Source organism: Carcharodon carcharias, chromosome 6 (genome assembly GCF_017639515.1).
Source record: "Carcharodon carcharias isolate sCarCar2 chromosome 6, sCarCar2.pri, whole genome shotgun sequence".
Classification (NCBI taxonomy): Eukaryota; Metazoa; Chordata; class Chondrichthyes; order Lamniformes; family Lamnidae; genus Carcharodon; species Carcharodon carcharias.
The window spans coordinates 176406466-176422653 of record NC_054472.1 but is presented as its reverse complement, the minus strand read 5'-3'; the positions used below and the strand labels follow the sequence as shown (position 1 = coordinate 176422653).

General features: G+C 44.8%; 1 protein-coding gene across 3 annotated transcripts in view; it reads left to right on the top strand.

Annotated features, from left to right (window-relative positions):
• Window positions 1-16188, top strand: part of ldlrad4a (low density lipoprotein receptor class A domain containing 4a) — a 442850-nt gene that overhangs the window by 106281 nt on the left and 320381 nt on the right. For 2 of the 3 annotated variants that reach the window (XM_041189957.1, XM_041189958.1), the window contains one exon: window positions 4984-5389. The exons of the other annotated variant lie outside the window; for it this stretch is intronic. In XM_041189957.1, the coding sequence (XP_041045891.1) occupies window positions 5350-5389 (40 nt within the window). In that variant the 5' untranslated portion in view covers window positions 4984-5349. The remainder of the gene's footprint in view (window positions 1-4983; window positions 5390-16188) is intronic. 3 annotated transcript variants of the gene reach the window in all.

The window sequence follows — 16188 nt, the reverse complement described above, 5'->3', positions numbered from 1 at the left end:
TATTCTAGTACAGCTACAACACTGGCATCTACCCAGCAATGTGGAAAATTGACCAGGAATGCCCTGCACACAAGAAGCAGTACAAATCTAACTCGGCCAATTACTGCCCTCTTGGTCTACTATCCATCATCAGTAAAGTGATGGAAAAGGTCACCAACAGCGCTATTAAGCGGCACGTGCTTAGCAATAACCTGTTCACTGACGCTAAGTTTGGGTTCTGCCAGGAGCGCTGAGCCCCTGGCCTCATCACAGCCTTGGTTAAACATGGACAACAAAGCTGAACTGGTGAGGTGAGAGTGACTTTCTTTTTAATCCGTTTGTGGGATGGACTAGCATTTGTTGCCCATCCATAATTGCCCTTGAGAAGGTGGTGGTGAGCTGCCTTATTGAACTGCTGCAGTCCATGTGGTGTGGGTACACCGACAGTGCTGTTAGGGAGTTCCAGGATTTTGACCCAGCGACAGTGAAGGAACGGCAATATATTTCCAAGCCAGGATGGTGAGTGACTTGGAGGGCAACTTTTAGATTGTGGTTTTCCCATCTGTCTGCTGCCCTTGTCCTTCTAGATGGTAGTGGTTGTGTGTTTGCCTGACAGTTGTGTGATGCGAATGTTACTTGCCACTTGTCAGCCCAAGCCTGGATATTGTCCAGGTCTTGCTGCATTTGCTTCAATATCTGAGGAGTCACAAATGGTGCTGAACATTGAGGATGTTCGCTGATAATTGCACACTTCTGACTTTATGATGGAAGGAAGGTCATCGATAAAGCAGCTGAAGATGGTTGGGCTGAGGACACTACCCTGAGGAACTCCTGCAGTGATGTCCTGGAGCTGAGATGTCTGACCTCCAACAGCCACAGCCATCTTCCTTTGTGCTAGGTATGACTCCAACCAGCAGAGAGTTTTCCCCCGATTCCCATTGACTCCAGTTTTGCTAGGGCTCCTTGATGCCACACTCTGTCATAAGCTGCCTTGATGTCATGAGCTGTCACTTGGGAGCTCAGCTCTTTTGTCCATGTTTGAACCACGGCTGTAATGAGGTCAGGAGCTGAGTTGCCCTGGCAGAACCCAAACTGAACATCAGTGAGCAAGTTATTGCTAAGGAAATGCTGCTTGATAGCACTGTTGATGACCCCTTCCATTACTTTACCGATGATGGAGATTAGAGTGATGGGGCGCTAATTGGCTGGGATGGATTAGCCCTGCTTTTTGTGTACAGGACATACCTGGACAATTTTCCACATTGCTGGGTAGACGCCAGTGTCGTAGCTGTACTGGAACAGCTTGGCTAGGGGAGCGGCAAGTTCTGGAGCACAAGTCTTCAGTACTATTGCCAGGGCCCATAGCCTTTGCAGCACCCAGTGCCTTCAGCTGTTTCTTGATATCACGTGGAGTGAATTGAATTGGCTGAAGACTGGCATCTGAGATGTTGGGGACCTCTGGAGGAGGCCAAGACGGATCGTCCACTCGACACTTCTGGTTGAAGATTGTAGCAAATGTTTCAACCTTGTCTTTTGCACTGATGTGCTGGGCACCCCCATCATTGAGGATGGGAATATTTGTGCAGCATCCTCCTCCAGTGTATTGTTTAATTGTCCACCACCATTCGTAACTGGCTGTAACAGGACTGCAGAGCTTAGATCTGGTCCGTTGGTTGTGGGATCGCTTAGCACTGTCTATCGCTTGCTGCTTATGCTGTTTGACATGCAAGTATGTGCTATAGCATCACCAGGTTGACACTTCATTTTTAGGTATGCCCGATGCTGCATCTGGCATGCCCCCCCTGCACTCTTCATTGAACCAGGGTTGTTCCCCTGGCTTGATGGTAATGATAGAGTGAAGGATATGCTGAGCCATGTTGTGCTTGAGTACAATTCTGCTGCTGCTGCTGATGGATGCCCAATCTTGAGTTGCCAGATCTGTTCGAAATCTATCCTAATTAGTTTGGTGGTAGTGCCACACAACATGATGGAGGGTATCTTCAATGTGAAGCTGGGACTTCGTCTCCACAGCGGCTGTGTGGTGGTCAGGGAAAAACATACTGGACCTCTTCATCACCAACCTACCTGCCACAGATGCATCTGTCCATGACAATATCAGTAGGTTTTTCCCTCTTGTTGGCTCCCTCACCAGCTGCCACAGACCCTTTAGGACTCGGCTAGCATGGTCATTAGTAGTGCTACTGAGCCACTCTTGGTGGTGGACATTGAAGTCTTCCACCCAGAGTACAGAGTACATTCTGCGGCCTTGCCACCCTCAGTGCTTCCTCCAAATGAGCACTGATTCATCAGCTGAGGGAGGGCAGTATGTGGTAATCAGCATGAGGTTTCCTTGCCCATGTTTGACCTCTCCTGGGTCCGGAGTCGATGTTGAGGACTTCCAGGGCAATTCCCTCCTGACCGTATACCACTGTGCTGCCAGCTCTGCTGGGTCTGGCCAGCCAGTGGGACAGGATGTACCAAGGGATGGTGGTGGTGGTATCTGCAACATTATCTGTAAGGTATGATTCCATTTGGATGACTGTGAGGCAGCCCTCCCAATTTTGGCACTAGTCCCCAGGTGTTAGTAAGGAGCACTTTGCAGGGTCGTCAGGGCTGAAATTGCCGTTGTCGTTTCCGGTGCCTAGGTCGATGCTGGGTGGTCCGTCCGGTTTCATTCTTTTTTTTGTGACTTTGTACAACTGGGTGGCTTGCTTGGCCATTTCAGAGGGCATTTAAGGGTCAACCATATTGGTGTGGCTCTAGAGACCAGGCAAGGATGATGGATTTCCTTCCCTAAAGGACATTAGTGAACCAGTTGGGTTCATGGTCATCATTAAACTTTTAATTCCAGATTTTTATTGGATTCAAATTCCGCCATCTGCCGTGGCAGGATTCGAATCCGTGTCCCCAAAGCATTACCCTGGGTCTCTGGATCAGTAGTCCAGTGACAATGCCACTATGTCATCGACTCCCCAATGTCCTTAACATCAAGGCAGCATTTGACTGACTATGGCATCAAGGGGCCCTAGCCAAACTGGAGTCAATGGGAATCAGGGGGAAAACTCTCTGCTGGTTGGAGTCGTACCTAGCACAAAGGAAGATGGTTATGATTGTTGAAGTTAGTCATCTCAGTTCCAGGACATCGCTGCAGGAGTTCCTCAAGGTTGTACCCTAGGCCCAACCATGTACAACTGCTTCATCAATAACCTTCCTTTCATCGTAAGGTCAGAAGCAGGGATGTTCACTGATTCAGCACTATTTGCAATTCCTCAGATACTGAAGCAGTCCATGTCCATATGCATCAAGAATGGGACGACATTCAGGCTTGGGCTGACAAGTGGCAAGTAACATTTGTACCACACAGGTGCCAGGCAATGACCACCTCCAACAGAGAGATCTAGCCATTGCCCCTTGACATTCAATGGCATTACCATCACTGAATTCCCCACTATCAACATCCTGGGGGCCACCATTATTCAGAAACTGAACTGCACTAGCCATATAAATACTGTGGCTACAAGGGCAGGTCAGAGGCTGGGAAGCCTGCGGAAAGCAACTCAGCTCTGGACTCCCAAAGCCTGTCCTCCATCTACAAGGCGCAAGTCAGGAGTGTGATGGAATACTTTCCACTTGCTTGGATGAGTACAGCTCCAACAACACTCAAGAAGCTCGACACCATCCAGCACAAAGCATCCCGCTTGGTTGGCACCCCTTCTATAAACATTCACCCCCTCCACCACCGATGCATGGTAGCAACATATGTACCATCTGCAAGATGCACTGCAGGAACTCACCAGGGCTCCTTAGACAGCACCTTCCAAACCCACGACCATTACCACCAATAAGGACAAGGGGAACAGATACATGGGAAACCACCATTTGGAAGTTCCCCTCCAAGCCACTCACCATCCTAACTTGGGAATGTATCACCATTCCTTCACTGTCGCTGGGTCAAATTCCTGGAACTCCCTCCTTGCAGTACTGTGGGTGTATCTACACTACATGGACTGCAGTGGTTCAGGAAGGCAGCTCATTACCACCTTCTCAAGGGCAATAAGTGATGGGCAATTTATGCTGTCCTAACCATTGATGAGCACCTCCCATAAATGAATAAAAGAAAGTGATGATTTCATAATTATGAACACATTATAAGATAAAAGTTTATTTTTAAATCTATTGTTTGTAACAACATATTAATATTGTAGAATGCGAGTGAAGATATCTATATAATTTGAATCAACTTTGCTTAGGTACCTTAAACCAGGCTAATTTCAAACTCTGAGTTAAGTCAATTTACCCAATTGTTAATGTTCAGTCGAAATGATTTGACAGAACTATTTCACTGTGTGAATTTTCTGGAAGTATTTTGACATATTCATTAAACCCTGACCACAGTAACACTTTAAACCATAATGCTAAAATTACCTTGTTATAAGAGGTGTATGTACATGTTTAGTATTACTGTAATGTATATTGTCACAATGTTTGTTAATGTAGTATTTTTTCAGAATATTTACTGTAACCTCCTTTTCCACATTTGAAACTTTTATCTTCCCCACTGCCCCCCTTTAGATGCAAACTTCCAATGCAGAAGCTATTTATAACTATAAGGCCAACATTTTCACCTTAAAAAAAAAAATTGGAGGGTAAATTGAAGCATTCTTTATTTAATGATACAAAGTGGATTTCCATATTGCATTTCTCACCAAAAACACTTCAGTAGTAAATGCTCAGTCAACATTAATTATTAAGCATAAAACAGATTTTTCATTTTTTAAATGATTATTTTGATGTTTTTGAAATTGAATATAATCCTATTTTCTTTGCACTTCAAAGTCAACAGAACAATTTTGTTCTGAAAATTGTTGGATTGCATTTGTTTTATTTTTGAAGGTCTTTGATGTGAACTAGCTGTCCATGAAACTGGTTTCCCTTAGTCAGACCTATTGATTTTAATAAGTCTATAGGTCATCAATACATAATCTCTGCTTTTTAATTTTTCAGGACAATGCATGAAGCACCATAGGATGGGAATGGAAAGTGCTTGTGACTGAATCCTGGAGAAGATAATAACTACGTTTTTAAAAAGACGTTGGTGGGGACGGTTCCTTACTCTGCTGTGACTTTCAGATTCACAATGGCAAAATTTTTGTGGCTTGGCGGCTAATATTTTGCTAACATATTTATCAGTTTGGAACTTCAACTTCTGTTTGCACAACTGCTCCTGGAGATTGTTTGCAGATGAAATGCACTGCAGTTAGAAATGGACTGTCAAGACCTGCAATGGAAGTGTCCTGGCTGTTTCCTGTTCAGTTTTGTCCAGTGAGGATAGGTTGAAGTTGGAATTGCAAGCATTGCTTGGAAAACAGTATGCAGGAAGCTGGTTTTCAAGCCACAAATGCTTTAAAAGGTATGTGTGCTTACAGTGGTATTTACTGTAGAGATTTCCCATAGATGCTCCATCAGAAAAATGTCATTTTAGATCATTATTGTGACAAAAGTAATTCCTGTGATGAATGGGTCAATAACCAAAGGTAATTGGCAGATTAACCAGAAGGAAGATGAGAATTTTTTCTTAAGGTAGTAAATTGTTATGATCTGGAATGTACTGACTGAAAGGATGGTAGCAACAGATTCAGTGGTTCAAAATGTATTCTTGAAAAGGAAATATTTTCAGAGGTGTAGGGAAGGAGCTGATGAGTGAAATTAATTGGATAGCTCCTAGAAAAACCCAGGGCAAGCAAGATAGACTCTCTGGCCTCCTTTTGTGCCATCTCATTTTAACTCTCATGAGTACCTTAGTTGAAAGGACAAATGTTCCTATGACACACCTGCAAAATTTCTATACAGAGCTTTCCAGGCAGTACACCAACTGTGGCTGAGCGGACTTTTGGCAATTTTTCACAATATCATTCTTTAGGTAATTGTCAAGAGATACACAAGACCAGCCAATGACCACTCCCTTTGTAGGCTTGTGGACTGGAAGCATATGGCCAGTGTTGGAGCTTTTAAATTTATGCTCCTATATTATAATAGGATTCTTGAGAACTAAGTTTCCTTGTGACTTACTATGTATTGTGAATATTAAGTAGCAGGGTATACACTGAGTAACGATGAAGTTGTGAGTTAAGATTCAGAACATTGTAGTTTCTTGATCTAAACAAAAATAAAAATGTATATTGGTCGTACACTGTGGCTCAGTCAGTATCTAATGAAGACGGTTCTTTAATACTTTGCACAGGACCTTCAAGTAGAATTTTGTGGTTTTTATTGTGTTTAAGCATTGGTGGCTGATACCATGGCTTTGATAACTTGGGTGAGAATAAGCTTTTCAGCTGAATGGCAGCGTCATGGTTATGATACGAGACTAACTGCCCAGAATTGGTGAGTTCAAATCACAGGATGGTGAGTCAGGAAGTAGAATTTGATAAATTTGGTAATTTGTCAGCTGTCACCAGATTATCATTAAAAACTCAACTGGTTCATAGATGCTTTTCAGCGAAGGGAACCTGCCTAGGTTTTGCCTAATGTGACTTTCATTCTAATGACATTACAATGCCCCAAGGACATGGGTGATAAATACTGTGCTGCAAGTGTTGCCTTCACCAAGGAAAAGTAAAGCTGGTTGGATGACCAGTCCTGTGTTAATGTTATGTTAATTAGGTTGTTAAATTACACAGCTGAAGGGCATTGTTTAATTGAGTGCTTCAAGCACCTGTAAAAAGGAACTGCTGGGACATTGTGGGTAGTTGGTAGAAGGCAGGCGTATGTGATACTGTATTCTGTTAGTAAACCAATGATCAGGAAAAGGATTTGTGCCCAGTTTCATATTTCACCATCTGGCTTGGGATCCATTTATCATCCTGGAGTAATTGCACTCTTGTATTCTGGTCATTTGGGAATTTTAAAAAGTACTTGAGTTTTCTTATCATTTTTGTTGATCACATGGGACAAAGAAAGACAGGCTCTAAGTACCACTAGTTTACTCAGATATAGCATTATTTATGCAGAGATTATACTTCGTAGGTTTACTCTCTACCTAATCTCTCACCTTGACCCATTCCCCCATGGCATGGCCCCCATCTCTGCTCGCTCAAGTCCAAAGGTGGTCTTGAAAGGATATGGCAGACAACTAGTTTAGCCAATCACCACCAGATTTGGCTGGGCTACTTAAAACACAACTGGCTCATACTCTTGCCTGCTAAAACTACTCACTGTTCTAGGATTATCGTGGAATGCAAATATGGCTTCTCTTTGCTACGTCAGACTGTCCTCTCAAACCCCTTCTCCCCTGTCCCTTCTCCATCCCCACCTCCAACAAGTGCGAGGAGCTCATGGACCACTTCATCACTAAGTTTGAGACAATCCGATCAACTGCCTCTGCCACGTTACTCCCTTGCATTAGCCCACCTGATCATACTGCCTTTAATGCTCATCCCTGGGCTAGCCCTGAGCTTGCATCTTTCTCGATTTTCTCCCCATATGCTCCCTCTGAGCTCATCTTGTCCATGAGTTCCGCCGCCTGTTCCCTCAATCCTATTCCCTTTAAATTGCTGATCACCCAACTTCCCCACCTGGCTCCCCATGTTAACTGATATTATAAACAGTTCTCTCTCTTCAGGTGTTGTCCTCTCCTTTGAATCTGACGTCATTACCATCTCCTCAGATAAACCAACCATTCCCCCACCCCGCCCCGTTCTTGAAAAATACTATTCCATCTTCAACCTCACTTTTCTCTCCAAAGTTCTTGAATGTGTTTTTGCCTCCTGAATCCATCTCAGCTCATCTGCTGCTGAAACCCTCAATCATGCCTTCATTAACTTTAGACTTGACTATTTTAATACACTCCTGGCTGGACTCCCACATTTTAACCTCCGTAAACTTGAGCTTTTCCAAAACTCTGCCCCCCCCCGCCGTATTAGCTTGGACCATGTCCTGTTCCCATATCATCCCTGGGCTTGATGGCTTACATTAGCTCCCTGTCAGTTTTAAAATTCTCATCCTTGTTTTTAAATCCCTCTATAGCCTTGCCCCTTTCTTTGGAATCTCCTCCAACCTCACAACCTCCTGAAATAGCAGCACTCCTCTCATTCTGACTTCTTGTGCATTCCGAATTATAATTGCTCCACAATTGGTGGCTGTGCCTTCAGTTGTCTAGGCTGCAAGCTCTGGAATTTCGTCCCTACATCTCTCCACCTCTATAGCTTGCTTTCCCCCTTCAAGATACTCCTTAAAACCTATCCCTTTAACCACATTTTTGATCATCTGACCTAATATCTACATATATAGCTTGGTGTTATACTTTGTTTTATAGTATTCTTGTGAAGTCCTTGGAATGATTCATTACTTTGAAAGGCTCTATATGAATATAAGTTGCTGTGGGTGTCAAGGATGAGCAAGTAGGCAAGAAAATGACTGGCTTACTGCATGCAAGAATTTGGGGAGAAAAGTGGAATAAGCATGTGAAAGAGAGGAGAAAGGAAAGCACAAGCACAGCAAGAATGAGAGAACGAAAATGTGTGAACGTATAAAAACACAGATAAATGCATGACAGAAGAGCATATGCTTCAGAACTACATAATAAGGCATAAAAACAAAAAAACTGCGGATGCTGGAAATCCAAAACAAAAACAGAATTACCTGGAAAAACTCAGCAGGTCTGGCAGCATCGGCGGAGAAGAAAAGAGTTGACGTTTCGAGTCCTCATGACCCTTCGACAGAACTTGAGTTCGAGTCCAGGAAAGAGCTGAAATATAAGCTGGTTTAAGGTGTGTGTGTGGGGGGGCGGAGAGATAGAGAGACAGAGAGGTGGAGGGGGGCGGTGTGGTTGTAGGGACAAACAAGCAGTGATAGAAGCAGATCATCAAAAGATGTCAACGACAATAGTACAATAGAACACATAGGTGTTAAAGTTAAAGTTGGTGATATTATCTAAACGAATGTGCTAATTAAGAATGGATGGTAGGGCACTCAAGGTATAGCTCTAGTGGGGTTTTTTTTATAATGGAAATAGGTGGGAAAAGGAAAATCTTTATAATTTATTGGAAAAAAAAGGAAGGGGGAAACAGAAAGGGGGTGGGGATGGGGGAGGGAGCTCACGACCTAAAGTTGTTGAATTCAATATTCAGTCCGGAAGGCTGTAAAGTCCCTAGTCGGAAGATGAGGTGTTGTTCCTCCAGTTTGCGTTGGGCTTCACTGGAACAATGCAGCAAGCATTGACAGACATGTGGGCAAGAGAGCAGGGTGGAGTGTTAAAATGGCAAGCGACAGGGAGGTTTGGGTCATTCTTGCGGACAGACCGCAGGTGTTCTGCAAAGCGGTCGCCCAGTTTACGTTTGGTCTCTCCAATGTAGAGGAGACCACATTGGGAGCAACGAATGCAGTAGACTAAGTTGGTGGAAATGCAAGTGAAATGCTGCTTCACTTGAAAGGAGTGTTTGGGTCCTTGGACGGTGAGGAGAGAGGAAGTGAAGGGGCAGGTGTTGCATCTTTTGCGTGGGCATGGGGTTGTGCCATAGGAGGGGGTTGAGGAGTAGGGGGTGATGGAGGAGTGGACCAGGGTGTCCCGGAGGGAGCGATCCCTACGGAATGCCGATAAGGGGGGTGAAGGGAAGATGTGTTTGGTGGTGGCATCATGCTGGAGTTGGCGGAAATGGCGGAGGATGATCCTTTGAATGCGGAGGCTGGTGGGGTGATAAGTGAGGACAAGGGGGACCCTATCATGTTTCTGGGAGGGAGGAGAAGGCGTGAGGGCGGATGCGCGGGAGATGGGCCGAACACGGTTGAGGGCCCTGTCAACGACCGTGGGTGGAAAACCTCGGTTAAGGAAGAAGGAGGACATGTCAGAGGAACTGTTTTTGAATGTAGCATCATCGGAACAGATGCGACGGAGGCGAAGGAACTGAGAGAATGGGATGGAGTCCTTACAGGAAGCGGGGTGTGAGGAGCTGTAGTCGAGATAGCTGTGGGAGTCGGTGGGTTTGTAATGGATATTGGTGGACAGTCTATCACCAGAGATTGAGACAGAGAGGTCAAGGAAGGGAAGGGAAGTGTCAGAGATGGACCACGTGAAAATGATGGAGGGGTGGAGATTGGAAGCAAAATTAATAAATTTTTCCAAGTCCTGACGAGAGCATGAAGCGGCACCGAAGTAATCATCGATGTACCGGAGAAAGAGTTGTGGAAGGGGGCCGGAGTAGGACTGCAACAAGGAATGTTCCACATACCCCATAAAGAGACAGGCATAGCTGGGGCCCATGTGGGTACCCATAGCCACACCTTTTATTTGGAGGAAGTGAGAGGAGTTGAAGGAGAAATTGTTCAGCGTGAGAACAAGTTCAGCCAGACGGAAGAGAGTAGTGGTGGATGGGGATTGTTCGGGCCTCTGTTCGAGGAAGAAGCTAAGGGCCCTCAGACCATCCTGGTGGGGGATGGAGGTGTAGAGGGATTGGACGTCCATGGTGAAGAGGAAGCGGTTGGGGCCAGGGAACTGGAAATTGTTGATGTGACGTAAGGTGTCAGAGGAATCACGGATGTGGGTGGGAAGGGACTGGACAAGGGGAGAGAGAAGGGAGTCAAGATAACGAGAAATGAGTTCTGTGGGGCAGCAGCAAGCTGAGACGATCGGTCTACCGGGGCAGTTCTGTTTGTGGATTTTGGGTAGGAGATAGAAGCGGGCCGTCCGAGGTTGGGCGACTATCAAGTTGGAAGCTGTGGAGGGAGATCCCCAGAGGAGATGAGGTCAGTGACAGCTTCCAACCTGATAGTCGCCCAACCTCGGACGGCCCGCTTCTATCTCCTACCCAAAATCCACAAACAGAACTGCCCCGGTAGACCGATCGTCTCAGCTTGCTCCTGCTCCACAGAACTCATTTCTCGTTATCTTGACTCCCTTCTCTCTCCCCTAGTCCAGTCCCTTCCCACCTACATCCGTGATTCCTCTGACACCTTACGTCACATCAACAATTTCCAGTTCCCTGGCCCCTACCGCTTCCTCTTCACCATGGACGTCCAATCCCTCTACACCTCCATCCCCCACCAGGATGGTCTGAGGGCCCTTAGCTTCTTCCTCGAACAGAGGCTCAAACAATCCCCATCCACCACTACTCTCTTCCGTCTGGCTGAACTTGTTCTCACGCTGAACAATTTCTCCTTCAACTCCTCTCACTTCCTCCAAATAAAAGGTGTGGCTATGGGTACCCACATGGGCCCCAGCTATGCCTGTCTCTTTATGGGGTATGTGGAACATTCCTTGTTGCAGTCCTACTCCGGCCCCCTTCCACAACTCTTTCTCCGGTACATCGATGATTACTTCGGTGCCGCTTCATGCTCTCGTCAGGACTTGGAAAAATTTATTAATTTTGCTTCCAATCTCCACCCCTCCATCATTTTCACGTGGTCCATCTCTGACACTTCCCTTCCCTTCCTTGACCTCTCTGTCTCAATCTCTGGTGATAGACTGTCCACCAATATCCATTACAAACCCACCGACTCCCACAGCTATCTCGACTACAGCTCCTCACACCCCGCTTCCTGTAAGGACTCCATCCCATTCTCTCAGTTCCTTCGCCTCCGTCGCATCTGTTCCGATGATGCTACATTCAAAAACAGTTCCTCTGACATGTCCTCCTTCTTCCTTAACCGAGGTTTTCCACCCACGGTCGTTGACAGGGCCCTCAACCGTGTCCGGCCCATCTCCCGCGCATTCGCCCTCACGCCTTCTCCTCCCTCCCAGAAACATGATAGGGTCCCCCTTGTCCTCACTTATCACCCCACCAGCCTCCGCATTCAAAGGATCATCCTCCGCCATTTCCGCCAACTCCAGCATGATGCCACCACCAAACACATCTTCCCTTCACCCCCCTTATCGGCATTCCGTAGGGATCGCTCCCTCCGGGACACCCTGGTCCACTCCTCCATCACCCCCTACTCCTCAACCCCCTCCTATGGCACAACCCCATGCCCACGCAAAAGATGCAACACCTGCCCCTTCACTTCCTCTCTCCTCACCATCCAAGGACCCAAACACTCCTTTCAAGTGAAGCAGCATTTCACTTGCATTTCCCCCAACTTAGTCTACTGCATTCGTTGCTCCCAATGTGGTCTCCTCTACATTGGAGAGACCAAACGTAAACTGGGCGACCGCTTTGCAGAACACCTGCGGTCTGTCCGCAAGAATGACCCAAACCTCCCTGTCGCTTGCCATTTTAACACTCCACCCTGCTCTCTTGCCCACATGTCTGTCAATGCTTGCTGCATTGTTCCAGTGAAGCCCAACGCAAACTGGAGGAACAACACCTCATCTTCCGACTAGGGACTTTACAGCCTTCCGGACTGAATATTGAATTCAACAACTTTAGGTCGTGAGCTCCCTCCCCCATCCCCTTTCTGTTTCCCCCTTCCTTTTTTTTTCCAATAAATTATAAAGATTTTCCTTTTCCCACCTATTTCCATTATAAAAAAAACCCCACTAGAGCTATACCTTGAGTGCCCTACCATCCATTCTTAATTAGCACATTCGTTTAGATAATATCACCAACTTTAACTTTAACACCTATGTGTTCTATTGTACTATTGTCGTTGACATCTTTTGATGATCTGCTTCTATCACTGCTTGTTTGTCCCTACAACCACACCGCCCCCCTCCACCTCTCTGTCTCTCTATCTCTCCGCCCCCCACACACACATGATAAGGCAACTTGCTCAGTTGAGAGTGAGAACACATGTACATTTGTCAGCAAATTACATTCTGTTGGCATTACAATCACTGCTGAATTTATTAGATGTCGCCTATTTTAACTTTAATGTTGGGTTCCTTTGCATCAAATTGAGCGTGTAGTTTAAAAATTTTGAAGTACTAATATTATTCTAGCTTAATTCAGCCTTAAAAATGTGGGTTGCCTACTGCAGGTTTTTTAAAGAACTTACAGCATAAATACTTGTGAGTTATGAAACATTGGGTTAGAAACATTGGGAATAAGGATGATGTAGGTTTAAAACTGCTCGTGTATTATTCCACATGATACTTGTATATTTGTGAGCATGTAGATTTCCAAGCTTGTTTCTCCATTATTCACTTAAAAGACTATTGGGTCCTGCTCTGCACAGGATCCTGAGCTTTATAAATAGGGGCATAGATTACAAAAGTGAGAATGTTTTGCTAAACCTGTGTAAAACACTGTTCTGCCTCAACTAGAGTACCGCATCTAGTTCTAGGCACCACACTTTAGGAAGGATTTGAAGGCATTGGAGAGAGCAGAAAATATTCAGAAGAATGGTTTTGGGATGAAGAACTTCAGTTACATAGATTGGAGAAGCTGGGGCTGTTCTCCTTGGAGAAGATGAGATTGCGTTTTGATAGAGGTATTCAAAATCTGAGTGCTCTGGACAGAGTAGATAGAGAGAAACTGTTCCCATTGGTGGAAGGATCAAGAACCAGAGTACACTGATTTAAGGTGATTGGCAGAATTGATGACTTGAGGAAAACTTTTCTGCGCACCAAGTGGTTAGGATCTGGAAGGCGCACAACTTGAGAGTGTGGTGGGGGAAGATTTAGCCATGACTTTCAAAAGAGAATTGGATCATTATCCAAAGACGAAAAATTTGCAGGACTATGGGTAAAAGGCTAGGCACTAGATGAATTGCTCTTGCAGAGAACTGGCATGTACAAGACTACAGAACAAGAGCTGAAAGGTGGGATTAGGCTGGATGTTTTTTCTCTTGGTCAGCACAGACACAATGGACTGAATCATTCTGTGCTATAAACTTCTAAGATTCTACAAAGCATAAACAAACATAAATATTTTTTCAAGACATTATTTGAGAAGGGATTAAATTTAGTCTTGAAGAGAGTCTGGAATCTTGTTCTTTTAAACTTAACATTTAAGCTCTTGGGCTATGTCATTTTTGATTGTTTTGTCTCCAGACATCTCAATTGGACAAATGAATTATTTTACTCCTGGTCCAGATTTGTCAAAATTCATCTGAATGAGAATTTAACTCAGTTACTTCGTGTCCTGCCATCAACCTTGGAGAAGTGTCCTCTGCTTTGAAAGTGTTATTTCTGACCTTTTCTCCATTTCTTACTGGGCTGCTTACTTGAGAACGTCTGTTGTCAATTGCGTTATGTGATGCATCATTTTATAGTGCTGATTCACACAATGGTTTTGATTGTGTAGGTCTTTAAAATTTTTCTGAATTCATTTTGGTGCTAAGTAATAGTGCTAGCTTTTTAAAAAAATTGAGTAAGACATAGAGAAAATGATCATGAATTTCGTTAAAGTTGAGTAAAATGAACCTGCATATATGTTCACGTCTTGGAGATAATAAAGCCCTAAGGTGTGCATCTCATCTTGCAAGCTCAGTAGTTATATGGAAGCTAGTACATATGTTTAGAAATTGGAAATAAGAAAACATGAATAAAATTGAAGAACTGCAAAATGGAAGAACCTAACTGCCCCCACACAATGCTTACACACCCTCCAATCATCCTTTCCCCAAGCTTACTTTATAGACCCACCAGATGGATATGACGGTAGTGGATGGCAGGGAAGGGGACAGCAGCAACAAGAGTGGGCAGGTTATTGCAGTGGGGTCATGGATTGGATTGGATTGAAGATAGGTAGCTACAAGAATAGGTATAGATAACAACAATGGAAGAGGGTTGTGACCTTCCTGAAAGAGTCAAAGTTGGATTAGCACAGCTGGGGGAGGTGGTGGCAGACAATTAAACAACTAACTAGAGTAGGGAGTTCCACAAATATCCTCAATGATGGGGGAGCACATCAGTGCAAAAGGCAAGGCTGAAGCATTTCAACAATCTTCAGAAGTGCTGAGTGAGTGATCCATCTCAGCCTCCTCCAGAGGTCCCCAGCATCACATCAGCCAATTCGATTCGATTCACTCCACGTGATACCAAGAAATGGCTGAAGGCATTGGATACTGCAAAGGCTTTGGGCCCTGACAATATTCCGGCAATAATACTGTAGAGTTGTGCTCCAGAGCTAGCTGAGCCCTTAGCCAAGCTTTTCAAGTACAGCTGCAACCCTGGCATCCACCCAGCAATGTGGAAAATTGCCCAAGTATGTGCTGTCCACAAAAAGCAGGACAAATCCAACCCAGCCAGTTACTGCCCCATCAGTCCACTCTCGATCACCAGTAAAGTAATGTAAAGGGTCGTTGACAGTGCTATCAAGTGGCACTTAGTCAGCAATAACCTGCCCACTGACGCTCAGTTTGGGTTCCGCCAGGTCCACTCAACTCATTGCAGCCTTAGTCTAAACATGGACAAAAGAGCTGAATGCAATCAGTGAGGTGAGAGTGACTGCCCGCGACATAAAAATAGCATTTGACCAAATGTAATGGCAAGGAGTCCTAGCAATACTAGAGTTAATGCGCATCGGGGGAAAACTCTCCATTGGCTGGAGTCTGTACCTAGCACAAAGGAAGATGGCTGTGGCTGTTCAAGGTCAATCATCTCAGTCCCAGGATGTCACAGCAGGAGTTCCTCAGGGAACTGTCCTAGGCCCAACCATCTTCAACTGCTTCATCAATGACCTTCTCTCCATCAGAAGTGGGTATGTTTACTGATGATTGCACAATGTTCAGCACCATTCATGACTCCTCAGATGCTGAAGCAGTCCGTGCAGGGCTGTTGTATCACTTAGCTTGGTGCCTCAGTTCATTGTGCTAAATCAGCAAATGACTTGTATTTATTAAATGTCACCTTTAATGTTGGTACAATCCATGTTGAGACCAATAATCTTTAAGAAGAGATATGAATTTCCGAGTGACCAACATAATGAATCACATGACAAGATTTCATACTTTTATTGTAACAAGCAAACTTAAATCAACTTCAACTCAGCATAACTTAGTAGGCAACTAATACATTAAACTACAGAAAAGGTGCTTTAAGATAAAAGCAAAATACTGCGGCTGCTGGAAATCTGAAACAAAAACAGGAAATGCTGGATAAACTCAGCAGGTCTAGAAGGGTCATACAGACTTGAAATGTTAACTCTGTTTCTCGCTCCATAAATGCTGCTAGACCTGCTGAGTTTTTCCAGCATTTTCTGTTTTTGTTTCAGAAAAGGTGTGGTTTTGCTAGATAGTAGGTAGGGACAGTGGGAATCTCGTTCATCCATTCATGCGTGTCACTAATTAGATGACGAGGCATTTGGCTATTTTAGTATGCACAATTTATGTAGT